An 18,163-nucleotide genomic window follows, 5' to 3' on the forward strand; every position below is an offset into this window, starting at 1 on the left:
TTATTACACTCTGAATAAAACTGATTCTACTTTATAAGATGCACTGCATAATATTTTAAGGCAACAATATCTGACATGTCTAGTTCATGATCATTTATAGATTGTTCTCCATTGTTGTCCTTCCTCTCTCAAAGAGTAGTTGTTAAGTATTCCTGCTAGGGGGACGAAAGAAGTCTTATCCCCTGGTTTTATAAAAGAAAGTGGAGAATGAAGAGCAGTTATGGAAGGAAATAGGAAGTTCTTTTATTAAGAACAACACAGATGTAAAATACAATTTTAGTAGTGGTTCTTGGCTCTAAAATACAAGTTTGTATACGTACCCAGTCCGTCCAGTGGGAAAGGTGACTGATTTTTTTTGCCACAGAACCACCAGTGCCATCTATGGAGAAGTATATGTACTACGTAGCGACACATTTTGACTTTCTTCCGGCAAAGTTGTAAAGCGCTAGCATCGACGGTCGACACGTACAGATCTTGTGACGAACAGTATCTGATGTACGTCGGTCGGAAACAGAGCAATGGAGCAACATTAAATTCTGTTTCAAATTGGGTAAAAGTGCAACAGAGATGTTTCAAATGATTCAAACTGTTTACGGTAGTGAGGCATTAAGCCGTAAGAACAAGTTTAAGTGGTATGCAATATTTTGTGATTGTCGGGAGAGCATTGAAGATGATCCGCGAGCAGGACCATCAGTGACTGCGTGAACTGACAAAAACGTCCAAAAAGTGGCGTAGATTGTACACAAGGATTGTTGTGCATCTGCAAGGCTTATTGAGAATCTCACTGGAATTCAGAAGTCCACAGTCCATGTCATTCTAACCGAAAATTTGGGCAAATGGAGGTCTGTGCGTGGTTTTGCCACACACACTCGGTGACGAACAAAAACATTGCAGAGTGGAACACTGCAAAGACATGAAACAAGCAGCTGATGTGGATCCAGGATTCATGTCAAGCATTGTAACAGTTGATGAAACATGGTGCTTTCACTACAAACCACTCACAAAGCGTCAGAGCTCGAAGTAGAAGGGTCCAGGCTCTCCAAAACTGAAGAAAGTGTGCATGCAGAAGAGCCGAATCAAAACTCTGCTCAATGTTTTCTTCGATTCCAAAGGCATCATCCACAAGGAATTCACTTCAGAGGGTCACACTGTGAACGCTGAGTATTACGTGGCTGTCTTGCATCGTCTATTGGCCAGGATTCGTAGAGTTCATCCTGAATATTGGGAACAAGGCTCATGGTCTCTGTTGCACAACAATGCACCCATGCAGAGAGCAGGTTGGTACGCCAGTTTTAGGCCAAGAAAGGGATAGTGGAGCTCGATCACCCCCCATATTCTCCAGATTTAGCTCCATGCGACTTCTGGCTATTTCCGAAACTGAAATTGGCATTGAAAGGAAGGCGTTTCGACACCATTCCAGACATCCAAAAGAATACCAAGACTGCTTCACAATGTTCTACAACCACTTCAGTGCATGTATTGACTCACAAGGTGTCTATTTTGAATAAACGTTATTGTAATCTACCAGTCCACAACGTCTCGTCTTTAATTTCTCATTAGTCACCTTTCCCACTGGACGGACTGTGTATATGGTTCTTACGCATTTATCAAAAAACATTTAAAGTATGCATTAGCATATATAATGCAAAATGCATAACTATCCGGGCCGTAGTCCTTACTATGCCAAACTTTCAACTTAGCATAATTACAGCTTGACCAAGATAAGTATGCCCTTATGGTGCTGTAGTCACAGGCCTCGTACACTTTAGTTTGCAAATTTTCCAGGGGCATTCATATCTTGGCTAAGACCAGTGTTGAGCCCATTTCATTTTAAAATTGAGGGAAAATAATTTCTTCATTTAATTACACATTTATTTATGTAACTTTGTTTCTATCTCACCAGATTGTATCTGCTACACGGCCAGCCCTTGTTACTACAAGCACGCAGTTTGTGCCAACCTTAGCAGCAAAAGTAAGTGGCACCTCAGTTGCTCCAACACCCACCACCACTGCTATCCGACCAGGTATATCTGCCACGCAGGTCGTTGCATCGGTTCCCCCGGTTGCAGTAACATCAACAAAGTCCACCATGGTCTCAGCAGCACCCAGTCACTTCGTAATTCAAGCACCACGCCCTGCGGGACCCATGACAATGGTGCAAGGGGGCCAGATGATGGCAGCCATGAATGCAGTCCCGGTCGGAGCCGTTCCTTCGAGCAAGCACACGTACACCTACCTGGGGACCATCATCAAAGGAGGGAACAAGGTGGAGACTCCAGCCGTTAGTCAACAGTTGGTGTTGACAGCACCGGCACCGCCTCTTCGCCCAACACTTCCTGCGGGCCTCATGTCGACAAACCAGAAGGTTCTGTTGGCACCGGTTCCAGCTTCTCTGTCTGTGTTGCCACAGCTGTCCCCTGCACCAAATCCATCGACCACTGTGGGAAATGCCGTTCCCCAGAAAATGGTCACTGTCCAGCAACCAACTTCGCAGGGCACACTGCTCGTTCCGATGGCAATTCCCACCCAAGTTGCTGGGAAAGGAAATATGATAAATTTGAAAATCTCTAATGGGCAGATTCAAGCTGACGGAAAGGGCTCCATTAATGGTAAGCACTTTGCCAAGTTTTTACGCCATTCGTATTAGTTAATGTTATTCTAGTTTCATAAAGGGTGATAATCACTTAGGTCATATACAAATTTGGATGTGCAAATTAGCATTAAATGTATGGATGAGTCGATACTGATGCTTGAGAATTGTAACAATTAAAAGTTTGTTCAAAAGTCTGATTAATGTTATTTTGTAAGTATTCCACTCCAACAATGCATTAACTTGCTTTTAAATATTCAAGAATTACATCAGAATATTATAATACCTTGTATGTAAGTAGCAAATTCATTTTTTCCCCACAGTACTGATGCAAAATAAATGACAACTTCAAATTTTGCATTTTGCTAGATAATTGGGGTGTAGACCCTGCCAAAGACCAAACTGCCATAAAGAAAGTAATTTTAACTCAGTTTTGACACAGCCGTCTCGCACATCGTAATTTGCTGCAATTGCTGTACCCTCCGCTATGCTATGTGTAATGTCATTTTAAATGTTTGACACATCCTTCGTGAATGTGCAGATTTTAAAACTCTCAGATAAGGATTTTACATAAGAGGTTATTTTCCTGTATACATTGAAGGGTGCAAAATGGTCATCTGTGCCAATACACTCAAAAAAATTTAATTCAGTCAGTTTTTGTTTGTATAGTTGTCTGTTGTTTATTATGATTATTACTCTAGAACAATTTCAGAAGATATGTCAGCTATTGTTTCTTAAGACTACTTTTATTGGTTAATTTGTGCCTCTACTAGTAATTTATTTATCAAGAATATATATATTGATTGCGAAAAAAAATCAGTTCGTAGTTTTATCTTCAACAAATTAACATAAAGATTAATAACAGTTGTAGTATATTAATATTTAGACTTTCATTAATTATATTTTAAAGAAAAAAATTGTCAAGCATCAATTGTGAGAATAAAGCTATTTGTGGTTCACACACAGTAATTAATAAAGATTAAAATTGAAATATTACGTTAAATTTTCGCCATTTTATGTCTGTACTTTGGGAGAATTGATAACAACTCAGATTTCAGTACATCCTTAAAGAACGTAATTAATTGTTTGGTTTGTTACGGTTTAATCTGAAGTGTGAATTTTACAGACTTCACAGTTTGTGATATGATCAGCAGCATGAACAATACATCTTTAGTTTGAACAAACTAAAAATAAATGTCTGTTGAAAGGAGCATTTGTTCCCCTAAAACATTGCATCAAAAGATGTGTTGAACTGCTTGTAAAGAAGAATAACTTTTTCTTCAGGCAGTATGTTCTCTTTTTAATTTATCTCCAGTTAATTTTTGTGTGTGTGTGTGTGCGTGTGCGTGCGTGCGTGCGTGCGTGGGTGCGTGCGAGAGAGAGAGAGAGAGAGAGTGAGTGAGTGAGTGAGTGAGTTCATCTGATGAACACATTTGGAAATTTTGAGACAAGATTAAGTAGTTAATGTTGTCCAAAGTATATGAGAATCTACTTTTTATTGAATGTTTTTTTTTTTGTTTTTTTTTTTCCTTTTCTAGTTTTACGAGAAGCGAAGCCAATGGTTGGCAGCATGAGCCAGCTTCCTCCACTCCAACCAATAAGCAAACACACTCTACAGAAATGCACCTCATCAAAAGCAGCGAATGGAATTGTTGTTCAGGAGACTCCGCAACCAACAATGAAAGATGTGTCCACCAGTGTGATTATAAAACCCGAGGGAAAATGCCACGAAGAAATCTACATCACCACAACCAACAACTGCAACATGACTACTAACAATGGCAACAATAGTGTTATGAATAATAACAACAATAATAATAATAGTGCTAATAATAACGAAGTTCAGGCGATCGTGGATGATAAGAGGAGGAGGAACCAGGATCTTAACAAGTGTTTGCAAGAAGCCGTGGATGCAATTTTTGCTGGCGATGACATGCCGGACACGTTCTCTAGTAAAAGTGCAATTAAATGCCACTCGGTTGATGAGGCACCTCCAACTGTTGAGGAGGTTAAAGAGGAGCCCAAAGATGCTAAGGTAGAATTTGTAAACGGTGATCTGAGTGTCCTGGAAACAGAAGCTACTAACGGTGAGATGTTGAAGGACATACCTAATCTGGTTGACCTTTCACAAGTGGCCGTGGATGATTTTGATCCAATGAAGGTGCTTGAGTGGAAAGATGGAATTGGTGCCCTGCCTGGAAGTAATTTAAAAGTAAGTGGTTCTATTTTTTAAAGTTTTTCACTGATCTGTGAAATTATCAAGTTTTATTGATTTTTTCTTTGTAAAGCCACATATTTTTGGTGAATAGAAAATCAACTTTTCAACACAAAAAATGGGCACATCTTGGGATCAGAAGCAGTTCATAAAATGTTATTTGGTTTAAAAACTACACTTATTTCACGAAATAAGTATTCTCTTCTAATGGCAGTAGTTATGAGTGTATTAAATTTATTTCTGTGTAAGGGAGTCCAATGTTGCTTCTCAAATATTTACAACAGAATTAATCAATTTTTCCATGATTAAGGCTTCAGAAATTGCCACAAGAGTAGATAAATTCCAAATGTAATGCTTAAGAATTTATATCTCATTTTGCAGTTCATTTCGTGACAAAATATGGTAGGAAAATTCACCATTCGTAAACTTGAAAAATTAACATTACAGTGTGTTATTTCATGTTTCTGTCAAAATCAAAATATACATTTCTCTAATTATTTGTATAAATTGTATGTTGCATACATACCAGACCATTCCATTGTCATGAGTGGGATGCACAGACTACATTTTTTACATTAAAGAAACTATTCTGCTAACAGCTAAACATAATATTTATTTGTTTCTGTGCAGAGAATTATGACACTAAACACTCTACCCTTAGAATACTAGCCCTCGTCATGCGTGGGACAGATAAAACACTTCCTTTTACTTAATAGACCTTTTTTTTAATTTCTGAATACCGAGGACCGTGGGTTTCATCCCTGGTGGAGGCACAATTTTTACATATCTTCTTGTTAAGTTAGAGCATGTGGTGCTCTATTTGCCATAATTTATTTCATACAGATAGTTCAGCCAATGGTCGCAGTTAAAATTGGTATATTTACGAACAACTCTGCTGTAGTTTGCTTTGTTTTAGATCAGGGTGTACCAGTCAAGAAATTCATGAAAGTCGAAGAAAGTAAAGAAATCAACAAGCAGGTCAAAAAGTTAATAAAAATTCAAGAAATTATACTTGTAGTCAAGAATTCTTGCTATCAGGATGACTTTTCTGCCCCTGTTGGTCAGCGGCTGCACCAGAATTAGTCATCGGAAAGAAATTTGGGGGGTGCAATTCTGAAAATAAGGAAAACATGAAACATGCATGCAACCTTTCAAAACTGGGAAAGCAAGGTGACAAAACTGGAGGAGGGGGGAGCAAGGACAATTTACTTCCCCTGGATGGATAAGGTTTAGCATAGTGCAGGGGCAAAAATAGCCAAAAACGGGGGGGAAATGCATCTCTAATCGCCACCACTGACTGAAATTAAAATATATGTGTGAAATATATAACTTTAGATTGGCATTCATTTTCCAGGGATGCTGTCCCCCCCCACCCCCATGCCCTCCCCATGGACGTCTATGATGATAGATATGTATTAAGTCTTCTACTCCAAGAAAATGGTCGCACAGTGTAAACATTCAGATACACGCTGCAGTCTTATTGAACTATGTAGTGAAATACAAAATAAAATCATCCTGTCCTTAAAACCACAATTTTTGAACTTTTTCAATGTTACCAATGAAGGCACAAAATACATAGTACATTATACCTTCCGTCTGCCACAAGACAAAATGCGAAGAGCAACATTATACCTTCCGTCTGCCACAAGACAAAACGCGAAGAGCACAGCAACTGTGTCATCTTTAAAATCCCTTCTGGCGCACTATCCCCAACAACGAACTGTAAAATTTCTTCGTGAAAATTGGGCCTCTTCCTAACAGTTTATGAAAAAGCTTGAAATGGTACGTTGACTAGACACGTTACGTAGAACAAATGCATAGAAAGTATTAACAAGAAAACTACCCTTCATGTTACAACTTGCATTAAATAATTTACCGACCACGATTTGGTCATACCTTGTAAGCAGCTGAAATTCTTGCTCCACCAGTGCGAGGAAGAACAAGCAGGCGGAAAATAAACAGTTTATCAACAATGCAAAAAAGAAAAAAACTCACTTTAAGCTATATATTATCAAAAACCACGAACAGACCACTTGAAGAAACAAAAGAAGAAAAAATTCATAACAACAAAGCTGACGAAAGAAAAAAAATCTGATCTTTATAGAGGTTGCCGCCAGTGCAGAGAAGTATGTCCTAGATCGGTGCTTGCCTGTTGCATACAATAATAACGGTCTTACTTCAGTACCTATCATTCGATGCTCAATATGACGACGTGACATAATATTGCATATTGATGTTAGTGTTTTCAGTTGAACGTAGGGGGTGCGGAAGAAAATTAAGGGGAAGGCAAGCATCCCCTTGCACCCCCCTGGTGCCACCCCTGCTGTTGTCTAATCGCAAAGGTGAAGATGAATGGTGGTAAGATAAGATGGATGAAGAGACAATATATAGGGTTCATAGTGCTTCACAAGCCCCTCGTAAGATCATACAGGTTGTGAGTTCAGATGCCAGAACCTTGCTAATCTGCCAAATGCAGTCCAGAATGCATTAATAGATAAAGCAAGTCTAATTCTCTTGTTAAATACCAGCTTCAGTTTTCATCATAGGTAATTTGATAGGTAATTTTCATTAAATAAATATTTATTTCCTGAATTGCTAATTTCCAACTTTAACTAAGTTGGGGTCGAATAGATAACTAACTAACTAAACTAACTAACTCTCTAGCCTTCTTAAACCCGAAGGTTCATGGCTGCAGCAACACAGGCCTTCCATCTGTCCCTATCTTGAGCAAGATCTATATACTCTTTTCCATCCCTACCGATTTCCCTTAGGTCCATCTCAACGTTGTCCCTCCATCTTCGTCTTGGCCTTCCTACAGGTCTCTTACCATCAGGTTTCCCAACAAGAATCCTGTAAACTCCTCTTTCCTCTCCCATTCGTGCCACATGGCCTGCCCACCTAAGTCTTCTTGATTTAATTATTCTAATAATATCTGGACATGAATACAAATTGTGTAGTTCTAAATTATGTAACCTTCTCCACTCACCTGTCTCCTCATCTCTTTTAGGTCCAAATATTTTCCTAAGGATCCTATTTTCAAATACTCTCAATTTATGTTCCTCTTTCAATGTAAGGGTCGAATAGATAAAGGTTAATAAAAACAAAAAGAACGTCAAGATTTTGGTAGACACCCTGTAGATATATTTCTTCATTTATTCATAGTTTCGTCTTAATGAGTTTGGTATCATGGAAATAGTTGATGACAACTATGAGAAACTTCTTGCATCAAAACCATCTGCTCCTGTAGCAGAAGTGAAATCTGAACCAGATGCGGTCAAGAACAGGAAATCTGAGGAGCTTGACACCAAAGAAATAGCCACAGTTAAGGATGAAGCTATTCCTGAAGATGGCATTAAGAAAGAATCTGAAATTAAATCAGGTAATTTTGTTTTATGTTAATGCTACCGTGCGTCCATTTCGATCTGCAGCCGAGAGATCGGGAGAAGCGTGGCGGGCGGCGCTGGCGGAGATGCCGACATTTGCGGCCTGAAATGCCCGCTTATTTTAATGGACATATGCAGACATTTATATAAATATTGCAAAACGAGCACTAACCTGTGTTATAAGAGTATGGTTTTAATTTTAGTAGCTTAGTGGCTGTATGTGCTGATGATTTTGACACTCCCATCTCCTGTGAAACATGGCGTAGAGGTTTGTTTGGATAACTTTCTAACGCTGCCCCAATTTCATCGAGTTCATCGAGGAAGCTCACGAAAACCATTGACTTTTAATGGTTTCGTCGGCAGCGTAATCTTGATACAGTGTTGCACATTCGAAACCTCCAAACGATCCCCATCGACACAAAACTCTTTCAAGGATATAAACTTAAGCAGGACGTTGCTGGTCAAAACTATGATTAAAATGTTTTATTATCTGTGACTCTTATCGTCACTTCTAAAGCGTATTTTTTTGTGTATATAATTGCAGAACTTGGATGAATTACAGATGATGAATTATAACCCAGGTTAGTGCTCGTTTTGCAATATTTATATAAATGTCTGGATATGTCCGTAAAAATAAGCGAGCATTACAGGCTGCAAATGTCGGCATCTCCGCCAGCGCCGCCCGCCACGCTTCTCCCGATCTCTCGGCTGCAGATCGAAATGGACGCACTGTATATTCATATTAAAGTGATGACCAGGGAATGGATTTATATGTATTTAAATACATATTTATGTATGAAACTGAAATCAATTATATTTTGTATTATCTGCACATCATGGCATGTAGACTCGAAAATGTATATTTGTACACTCAGCTCACTTAGTATTCCAGCAGTTTGTTTCTTTATACAGCATATTTGCAGAAGATACATTTCAACCTAAAATTGTATCAATATACACTGTATAAAACAGTTATTAGTAACTTCAGGGTCATTCCATGTTAAATCAACCAATTTTTTAAAAAATGGTTGCATGACCATTTTAGAAAAAATTCATTTTTAGTACATACGTTTGTACATGTTTCTAGATATCAAAACCAATGTTCAAAAAAATTATTGTCTTAGTTCTCCTGCGGCAGCCATTTTTCCAACATGGCGCATGGCTTTTTTGCTCATGTAGCAGTATACAGAAACCTTAATATCTCAAAAACATTAAAGCTAGAGACCTGAAACAAAATTCATTTTGTAGCTAATGAAGTATACTTCCTATGATATTCAAGTATGTTTTGCTTTAAATTTCATCGTAATTACGAAAATTATGGTGGAAAATAGGGTAACAATAGTTAAAAAAATTGCATTTTTAAGTCCGATTTTTTTAATGAAGGGGTTTAGTCTAAGGCTTGATTTTTTTCCCATGTGTAGTCCTACCTGCAGGGTGTCTGTAAATAAAATATCAGTGCTTAGAAATGCACCCCTTTTTTACAGCATGGGCTCAAACATGGCCGTTCATTGAATTTTGACAGTTTTCGGGGTTAAATATCTCAGATGGGTCCCCTTTAAAAATTCTGAAATTTGAACCTAACTCACAGTAAAAATCTCAACTTTTAGATTCAACTCGTTTTGGTCAATATGAGGTAACATATGTCACCTAATTTCTGACGTTGCAAAGTATGGTTACACTACATCCCATACTTAGAATAATGAAGTCTTTTCTTTTTCTTTTTTAAATTTGGCATAAATAAAGCCTCAGAAAATATAGTAACATAAGGTTTTAATACTTAACAGAAATTAAAATTACAAGGTATGACAATTAAAAATCTGCGAAATTTCATTTGCAAAAGGTTTTGATTTATTAGGTACCCACGACCAGTTGGTATTGTCAGCTCCAAAACTGAGCTTCCCCCATATTTCTATCACTGTAGCAGTACATGCAGCTTAAGATAGGCAGTGGCATGCCCAGGAATTTCGAAAGGGAGGGAAGGGGGGGTTACATATACTTTATTAGTATACAGCTCTGTTTTTGCCACATTATCCTGCCTTTGACGTAATTGTTTATGGAATACTAGGCCAAAGGTATTGGGTTATGACCCCCACAAACCCCTCCTTGAGCACTCCACTGAAAGTAGGCTATATATTTTGGAGTGTCAAAGCTGGTAAAATATATTATCTTTTGTTTCCTTTATTTTCCACTTTTTTTCCAAGAAAAGACATTCGTTGAAATAGATGTGAGTCATGCACAGCAGAAGATTCATAGACATGTTTTGATAGGATGTGAGGCAAGCCTGGAATTGATCTGTGCATGTACAATCTCTGCTGTCATTCTTCATTTGCGTAATGTTCCAAGAGTAGTGACTTGTGAATGTTCATTATCGGTGACAGGAAATGGAATGTTCTGTAATATTTTTAACTGGAGAGGACATAAATACCCTTTTGGTAAGGTTCCCAAAGACCTAACTAATCTTAACAAAGTCAGTGAAAATGATAACACTTCTTAAGTCAAGACGACAGGTGTATGGCTTAGAGACAATTTGCAAATACCATTAAATATAGCTTTTTATATGGTAAAGTATGTTGTGATCTTCAGAAGTACCACTTAAATTTAAAAAAAGTGTCAAGAAAGCCTTATACCAGTTAAATCAATATCCCTGATATGTTGGAGTAAAAGTTTCATATGTGGAGAAAGTGACTCACTTAAATGCCAGAATTGAAATCATGTCTTTGTGCCAAGCCAAGGAAAACTAAAGAAAATGCATGAAGTCTGTTCTGTTTTTTATGCATCTCCTGTTTCAAATCTGAGGAGGCTGATTGCAGAAAAACAATAAAGTGATCTTGCTCGAAAAACTATTCACATCCTAGGAGTGCAAAGGAAACTGGAAAGTTGCTTTTCACTAAGTATTGAAACTGAAGAGAAGGAAACCAAGTGTGACAATTCTTTGCATGGCCAGTACAATCATATAATTGAAATTATAAGAAGAAAAATGTAAATGAGCAAAAAACTAATGTTGAAAAGGTCAGAATCATCAGTTTGATTGCTACCACTTGGTCAAGAAAAAATTTGTGATGAACTGAAGGTTTCTGATAATTTACTTAGGAACTTAGTGAAAGAACAAAGAATCCTGCATGATTCAACAAAGAGAATGAATAGGAAACTGGAGCTGACAATACCAACTGGTCGTGGGTACCTAATAAACCAAACCTTTTGCAAATGAAATTTCGCAGATTTTCAATTGTCATACCTTGTAATTTTAATTTCTGGTAAGTCAAGTATTAAAACCTTATGTTACTATATTTTCTGAGGCTTTATTTATGCCAAATTTAAAAAAGAAAAAGAAAATACTTCATTATTCTAAGTATGGGATGTAGTTTAACCATACTTTGCAACGTCAGAAATTAGGTGACATATGTTACCTCATATTGACCAAAACGAGTTGAATCTAAAAGTTGAGATTTTTACTGTGAGTTAGGTTCATGAAGGGCTTCCTATGTGCCAAATTTCAGAATTTTTAAAGGGGACCCATCTGAGATATTTAACCCCGAAAACTGTCAAAATTCAATGAACGGCCATGTTTGAGGCCATGCTGTAAAAAAGGGGTACATTTCTAAGCACTGATATTTTATTTACAGACACCCTGCAGGTAGGACTACACATGGGAAAATTTGGTGCCCAAGCGTCTCGAACGAGATACCCGAAAGTAACCCTCGGGGTACCAAGCGTCTTGATCGAGATGCTGTGTCAAGGTCATAGTTTTTACGTTATAACTTTTCTATTTTTGGCTAGAATATCGACTTTATTTTTTTATATTGTTCCTAACACATGTATTTAACAGAAATTGTTTTTTGCATTTTTTTTGTCTTCATGAAAATGGAGGGGGAAAGGTGGGAAAAGGTACTTCTCTTTTGCGGCTCTTTTCAACGTCAAATTTTTGCCGACAAAGGAAGACCGGCTTTGTTGTTCTGTTGTTACATTGGTCATACGGCAATGATGCAAATATTTTTCTGTTTCTTACATGCGAGCGATAATTTCTATGTGCATTTTGAACTTTTCATATCCTTTTTTTCGGGGGGCGGTTAGGAGAAACCCCTTTTTTTTAATTAAAAAAATTCAGGGGATTTCCCCCCTTTCACCCTCCATATGTGCACCGAATGTGAATAAATTATATATCGTCTGAATCTGTGATTCATTCTGCGTACAACGGTATATCGTTCATATCTCCAGGGCAAATAGTCTCTGAGCTAAAGTTATTTCAAGGTACGGCTGCAATTTGAAGCTTGAATCAGTGGCGTACCGACAATTCCTTTTGGGGGTATAACTCAAGTTACATTGGTCATATGATAATAATGCAAATATTTTTGTGTTCCTTACATGTTAGCGATCATTTCCATATGCATGTCGACACTGTCATGTACTTTTTGCTTGAGGGGAGGGTGGGGGAACACAATTTTTTTTCCTGAAATTTTGGAATTTTGAGAGTTAGCCCCCTCCCCCTCGCCACATATACGCCGAATTTGCAAAAAATTCATATAGTCTGAATCTCTGGTTCATTCCGCGTACAACGGTATATCACTCATCTCTCTAGGGCAATTAGCTTCCGATCTACACTTATATAATTGAAACTGCATTTTGCTCAAAATCGGCTCGGTACCCAGAGGCTTACTTGTGAAAGAGGTCTTGGGCGTCAAAAGGTTAAAACCTTATGTTACTATATTTTCTGAGGCTTTATTTATCCCAAATTTAAAAAAGAAAAAGAAAAGACTTCATTATTCTAAGTATGGGATGTATATAGTTTAACCATACTTTGCAACGTCAGAAATTAGGTGACTTATGTTACCTCATATTGACCAAAACGAGTTGAATCTAAAAGTTGAGATTTTTACTGTGAGTTAGGTTCATGAAGGGCTTCCTATGTGCCAAATTTCAGAATTTTTAAAGGGGACCCATCTGAGATATTTAACCCCGAAAACTGTCAAAATTCAATGAACGACCATGTTTGAGCCCATGCTGTAAAAAAGGGGTGTATTTCTAAGCACTGATATTTTATTTACAGACACCCTGCAAGTAGGACTACACATGGGAAAAAAATCAAGCCGTAGACTAAACCCCTTCATTAAAAAAATTGGACTTAAAAGTACAATTTTTTAACTATTGTTACCCTATTTTCCACCTTAATTTTTGTACTTACGATGCAATTTAAAGCAAAACATACTTGAATATCACAGGAAGTATACTACATTAGCTACAAAATGAATTTTGTTTCAGGTCTCTAGCTTTAATGTTTTTTGAGATATTAAGGTTTCTGTATACTGCTAAATGAGCAAAAAAAGCCATGTGCCATGTTGGAAAAATGGCTGCCGCAGGAGAACTAAGACAATAATTTTTTTTGAACATTGGTTTTGATATCTAGAAACATGTACAAACGTATACTAAAAATGAATTTTTTCTAAAATGGTCATGCAACCACCATTGAATGGTTTGGCATGGAATGACCCTTCATTGACTATACATATATTAGGTTTTAGCTCATATTTAAGTTATTTTTACATATTATTTCCATATTTCAGATCATTTCTCAACATATACTCCATATTCGAGCAATAACAATAACTACATGTTCCCTTGTTACCGAAATAGTTGGCTGAATATTTTGCAAATAACTGACAAAGTCCAAAGCGATGTTAAAGAAACGAAAGTTTATGACCTTTTTTATACCCATTAATTGCATTAATTACAAGTTTTCTGTCATCCGAACAATAATGTTTTTTTTCACCTCCCAACTGCTTGCTATTGTAGAACACTTGAAATTCCTGTTTATTTCCACTTATTGTCAACAATCAAGAATGAGAGCTCAAGCATCAACTCGTGGTTGTAACAAATGTTATTTTGGCAGCTTTGAAAGAGAGTCGCAAGTCAAGGAGCCCAATACTAACCCCACCTTCACCACTTGTTGCATGCCCAACAGCAGCACCAGAAGCAATGATTTGGTGGCACAAATATGGGATTTGCTTCTGGCTTCCCTTCAAGACACTCGCAATGCCGAGACAAGCGCAATCAATTATTTCAAAACTCAAGAGTTAAAAAGGAATTTTCTACAATTTGAAGTCCATATTTTGGTGAAGATAACTAAATAGTATGTGCTTACATATTTAGCACTTTTTACTACATATAAATCTGTTCCCTGGTGATGACGATGCAAAGTGTAAGTTAATTCATTATTTCGGTAGTAATGCATTTTTTTAGATTACTTTCTTTTCAAAAAATGTAGTCGTCTTTCTTTTGGCTGTAAGGCACAAAAGAACCAAGTTCCTATTGTATAATTCCGAATTTATCATGGTGGACAGGCATTTTTTACAAGGTTCAATTTCTAATTATGTCAGTTAACACTTACTTCAGAGTCTTAGTGATTACTTAATGTGCGATTTCTGGAGAATGATTTTTTACCTTCTGTTTGTTTGTTGTTTGTTTTGTATGAATGAATGAAACACCCTCCCTTGCCCGGGAAAACAAATGCTACCACTACCTAGATAGAGGCGGCAAAATCTCCCTCGGACAAGCGAAATAGCGTTACGGTCCAGGTTAAGTTCGTGTGTAGGAACCGGTGACCAACAGTGCATAGTAATAAGCCATATCGAATAAAAACAAAGACATATGTACTTTCAAATTACCACCTCTTTACCTGTAGCCGGGAAGCGGCTAGCTGCATACCTGAAAATCACGGGTAGCGACATGCATACGAAAATGATATAGCCCAAAATTAACATGAAAATAAAAAGTATATTCTATTTGTAACCAACAAAAATGGAATCATTACAGGTCCCCACACTTGCACTCTCACATTCTCTCTCAGATTCAATCCTCATGGGGTCATCGACACAAGAAATTATACATAACATGTACAGGTTTTATGACGACAAGCCCTAATTATTGCATTCTCAATTAATTTTATCTTACTTTTTGTCTAATCAGGTCATCTGTGATTTTGCTCCAGTGCTACTTAAATCCTAGCCAGCCCTTACTTAAGTTCACCTTTTGTTTTTTAAAAAAGAAACTAGTCGGCGCGGTGACAATACATTACTTGACCAGTATAAACAAAGGCGTCTCAACGGCAATTACATTCACGTGGGCGGACGTTTTCCTTTTACAAGACCTCACGTGGTTCCAAACATAACAAATAACCTCCGTTGAGTGGCGCAAACATATACTCTCTAGCAGGCGGGACTTAAACACTTCGCCGCGACGAGCAATTCACATTACCAGGCAAATACTTTAACAAATAATCACATATGCGACCGGACATAGCTAGCAGCGACACAGCGCTGACACATAAAAATGAACAAACCTCAAGTAGAATATGCAATTAAGCGGGCGGCGCTTTACTCTAATAGTACGCACTTTAAACAAATACAAAGGAGCACAAACAACAATGAATTTAAGATCATAAAAAAAATATCACAAGGAATACGAAAAATTGACCTGAGACGAATAGATTACACATGACAAGCGCGACGGGAGTTCGGTATAAAATTTCGAGTCGAGTGGGCGTTTTCAAAATGTCGACGAATTTCAAGGGCGTTCTCTAAATCAATCGGGCCGTCACGTGTTAAGGTTCACACAGATGAATACTTTACCATCTCTCAGCTTCCGGGGTGCATCCAGGCGTCTTTATGGGCGATTGAAAACACATAGTATCCACGCGAAAGGTTTCCTTGGTCGTGACGATGAAGATGCAAAAAGGGTTCAAACACCTAGTTCCCCGGCTCCTCTTCCTCTCGGGATCGGTGGATCTCCGTGGTATGGCGCGGTTCGGACGTCGCATCTGAGCGGTCGTTGTAGGCGTCGTCGGGGCGTCAACATCTCTCTCTACATCTCTCTGTCGCGGCTGGTAGGCGTCGTCGGCGTCGTCGGGGCGTCAACGTGGCGGATGGTAGGCGTCGTCGGCGTCGTCGGGGCGTCAACATCTCTCTCTACGTCTCTATGTCGTGGCTGGTAGGCGTCGTCGGGGCGTCAACGTGGCGGATGGTAGGCATCGTCGGCGTATCAATAGGGCGGCGTTCGACGTTCTCTCTCTCTCCATGGCGGCGGATAGGCATCATCGGCGTAGCTTCTTCTGACATCGGGCGAATCGACGTAACGCCCTCATCTCTCTTCTCCCTCTAGCCCGCCATAGTTTCCGGTGTTCCTCGTTTCTCAAAAATTATAAATGGCGTAAGGTAATCACGGAAACACGGTTTCGCTTCAACTTCCCCCAGCGGTTGAGGTAGGCGCACTCGTGTAGACTTACTGCCTATCACACACACTGGTGTTCGCACAACACAACAAAGTCCACTGTACACGAAAGGTAGCACGAAGGTGCTCTCGTTCCAAGAATCGCGGCAAAACTGTATATGGAGAGGTAGCACGGAGCTGCTCTCCCTACAAGGATCGCGGTAAGACTGTGTAACGAAAAACCATGTCCTTCGTTTTATTTGGATTTTGAAAAAGGACGCTATGCGCACGTTGGAGTGACCTTCCGAAGAGGTCAGTCCACTTTGCTCTATTGTCTCCCAAGTGGGACGAGCCGTGCTCGAAGTTGAGTTTGTGCGGATTAAGCTTCTGCCTGGCTGTCGCCCATAGCTCAATTGCAATCGCTGTCCACAAACTGATCAATTAGAACCGATTTGATCTGGCGTCCGTAATTGTCGCTTGATCGTGACGAAACTCCACATATCCGTCCTTGCACACATGCCGCTGCGCTGGTATAAGTTTCACATGAATCTGACCGTTGGAAACCGAGATATTTAAATGTTTGTCATTACGGTCGAATTTCCTAAGCTTTAGACGCATAGCGTGACCCTTCAGGTGCTCGCCCTTAACACACGCGAACCTCTCGTTCCTCCCGTCGGCTTGGCAAAAAATCAAATATGTAATCTTACAAATTAAAACACTCAACACTTTGAATCAACACGTCTTTTTACCGCTACATACATGCATAATAATGATAATAATAATAATGACGGTAAATCTGACTGTCACAGTTTGATAGTGGCCATTCATTTCCTGTCATCTTGAATACTGACTGCAGCTGAAATCTATTTATGTGCATGGGGTGCGAACAATTTCATTACCAAATTCTTTCGTTGTTAGGTTAGGCAGGTCAGGTCATTAATAAAATATGCCTAAATCTTTTTGTTGTAAGGTTAGATGGATCGGGTTTAGGTCTCTTAGGATTCAGTGCCCTTATGGCACCAACGAAGATCAAAATTTAAACTCGGATCGGGAAGGGATCATTGGAAAATTCCATTGCACGAAGATGGTTCAACACTTGATCGCGATCTAGGAACATCAAAACGAGTTTATCTTCTGATCGCCCATTCACCACCGTTTGGCGATCCTGGTTCATGATACTGACGCTTCGATTGCAGGCAGTTGTTTCTGAATATAAAAAGAGTGGAAGATGACATCGAGGGCGTGCAAACGCTAGAGATGTTGAGTGTACAATGTTGAACTGTATAAAAACTGCCATAATAATAATAATAATAATAATAATAATAATTTGTGGTTCTGTAGTGCAAAGTTGTAATGTTTCTAAATACCTTCTACCCCGGAACACAAAGCATATATAAATATCATATATTATGTGCAAGTGCAAGGTAAATTAGAACAAACAGAGGAATATTACGATATTGCTACATGGTGTTGGAAATATGATTGTATAAATTTACGAAAATACATGTTACCATTTATACAACACGACAATATAGGTATATAAGAATTAAGAAATGAAAAATTCAAATACTTACCACAGACATCAGTAGCATCAAAATCGAATGAATTTCGTAAGGCATTAAAGTCCCGTAGAAGAAGGTTCCATGCTTTCTCCTTCTCCTTTTTGTGTTGTACCGTTAGTTGATTAGTACATCTCTCAAATTCAGAGAAGTTTGCAGCCCGAATTACTTTCTTCTCCTACATGTTGATACATTAACACACACTACTCCATGCGAT

General features: G+C 38.5%; 1 protein-coding gene across 5 annotated transcripts in view; it reads left to right on the forward strand.

Annotated features, from left to right (window-relative positions):
* The window catches only part of l(3)mbt (lethal (3) malignant brain tumor), a 65,917-nt gene that overhangs the window by 13,294 nt on the left and 34,460 nt on the right, over nucleotides 1-18,163 (forward strand). For all 5 annotated transcript variants that reach the window (XM_083130625.1, XM_083130629.1, XM_083130627.1 and 2 more), the window contains exons 4-6: nucleotides 1,904-2,609; nucleotides 4,129-4,802; nucleotides 7,968-8,184. In XM_083130625.1, coding sequence (XP_082986751.1) covers nucleotides 1,904-2,609; nucleotides 4,129-4,802; nucleotides 7,968-8,184 — 1,597 coding nt within the window. The remainder of the gene's footprint in view (nucleotides 1-1,903; nucleotides 2,610-4,128; nucleotides 4,803-7,967; nucleotides 8,185-18,163) is intronic.

Source organism: Lepisma saccharinum, chromosome 1 (assembly GCF_977018435.1).
Source record: "Lepisma saccharinum chromosome 1, izLepSacc3.1, whole genome shotgun sequence".
Lineage (NCBI taxonomy): Eukaryota > Metazoa > Arthropoda > Insecta > Zygentoma > Lepismatidae > Lepisma > Lepisma saccharinum.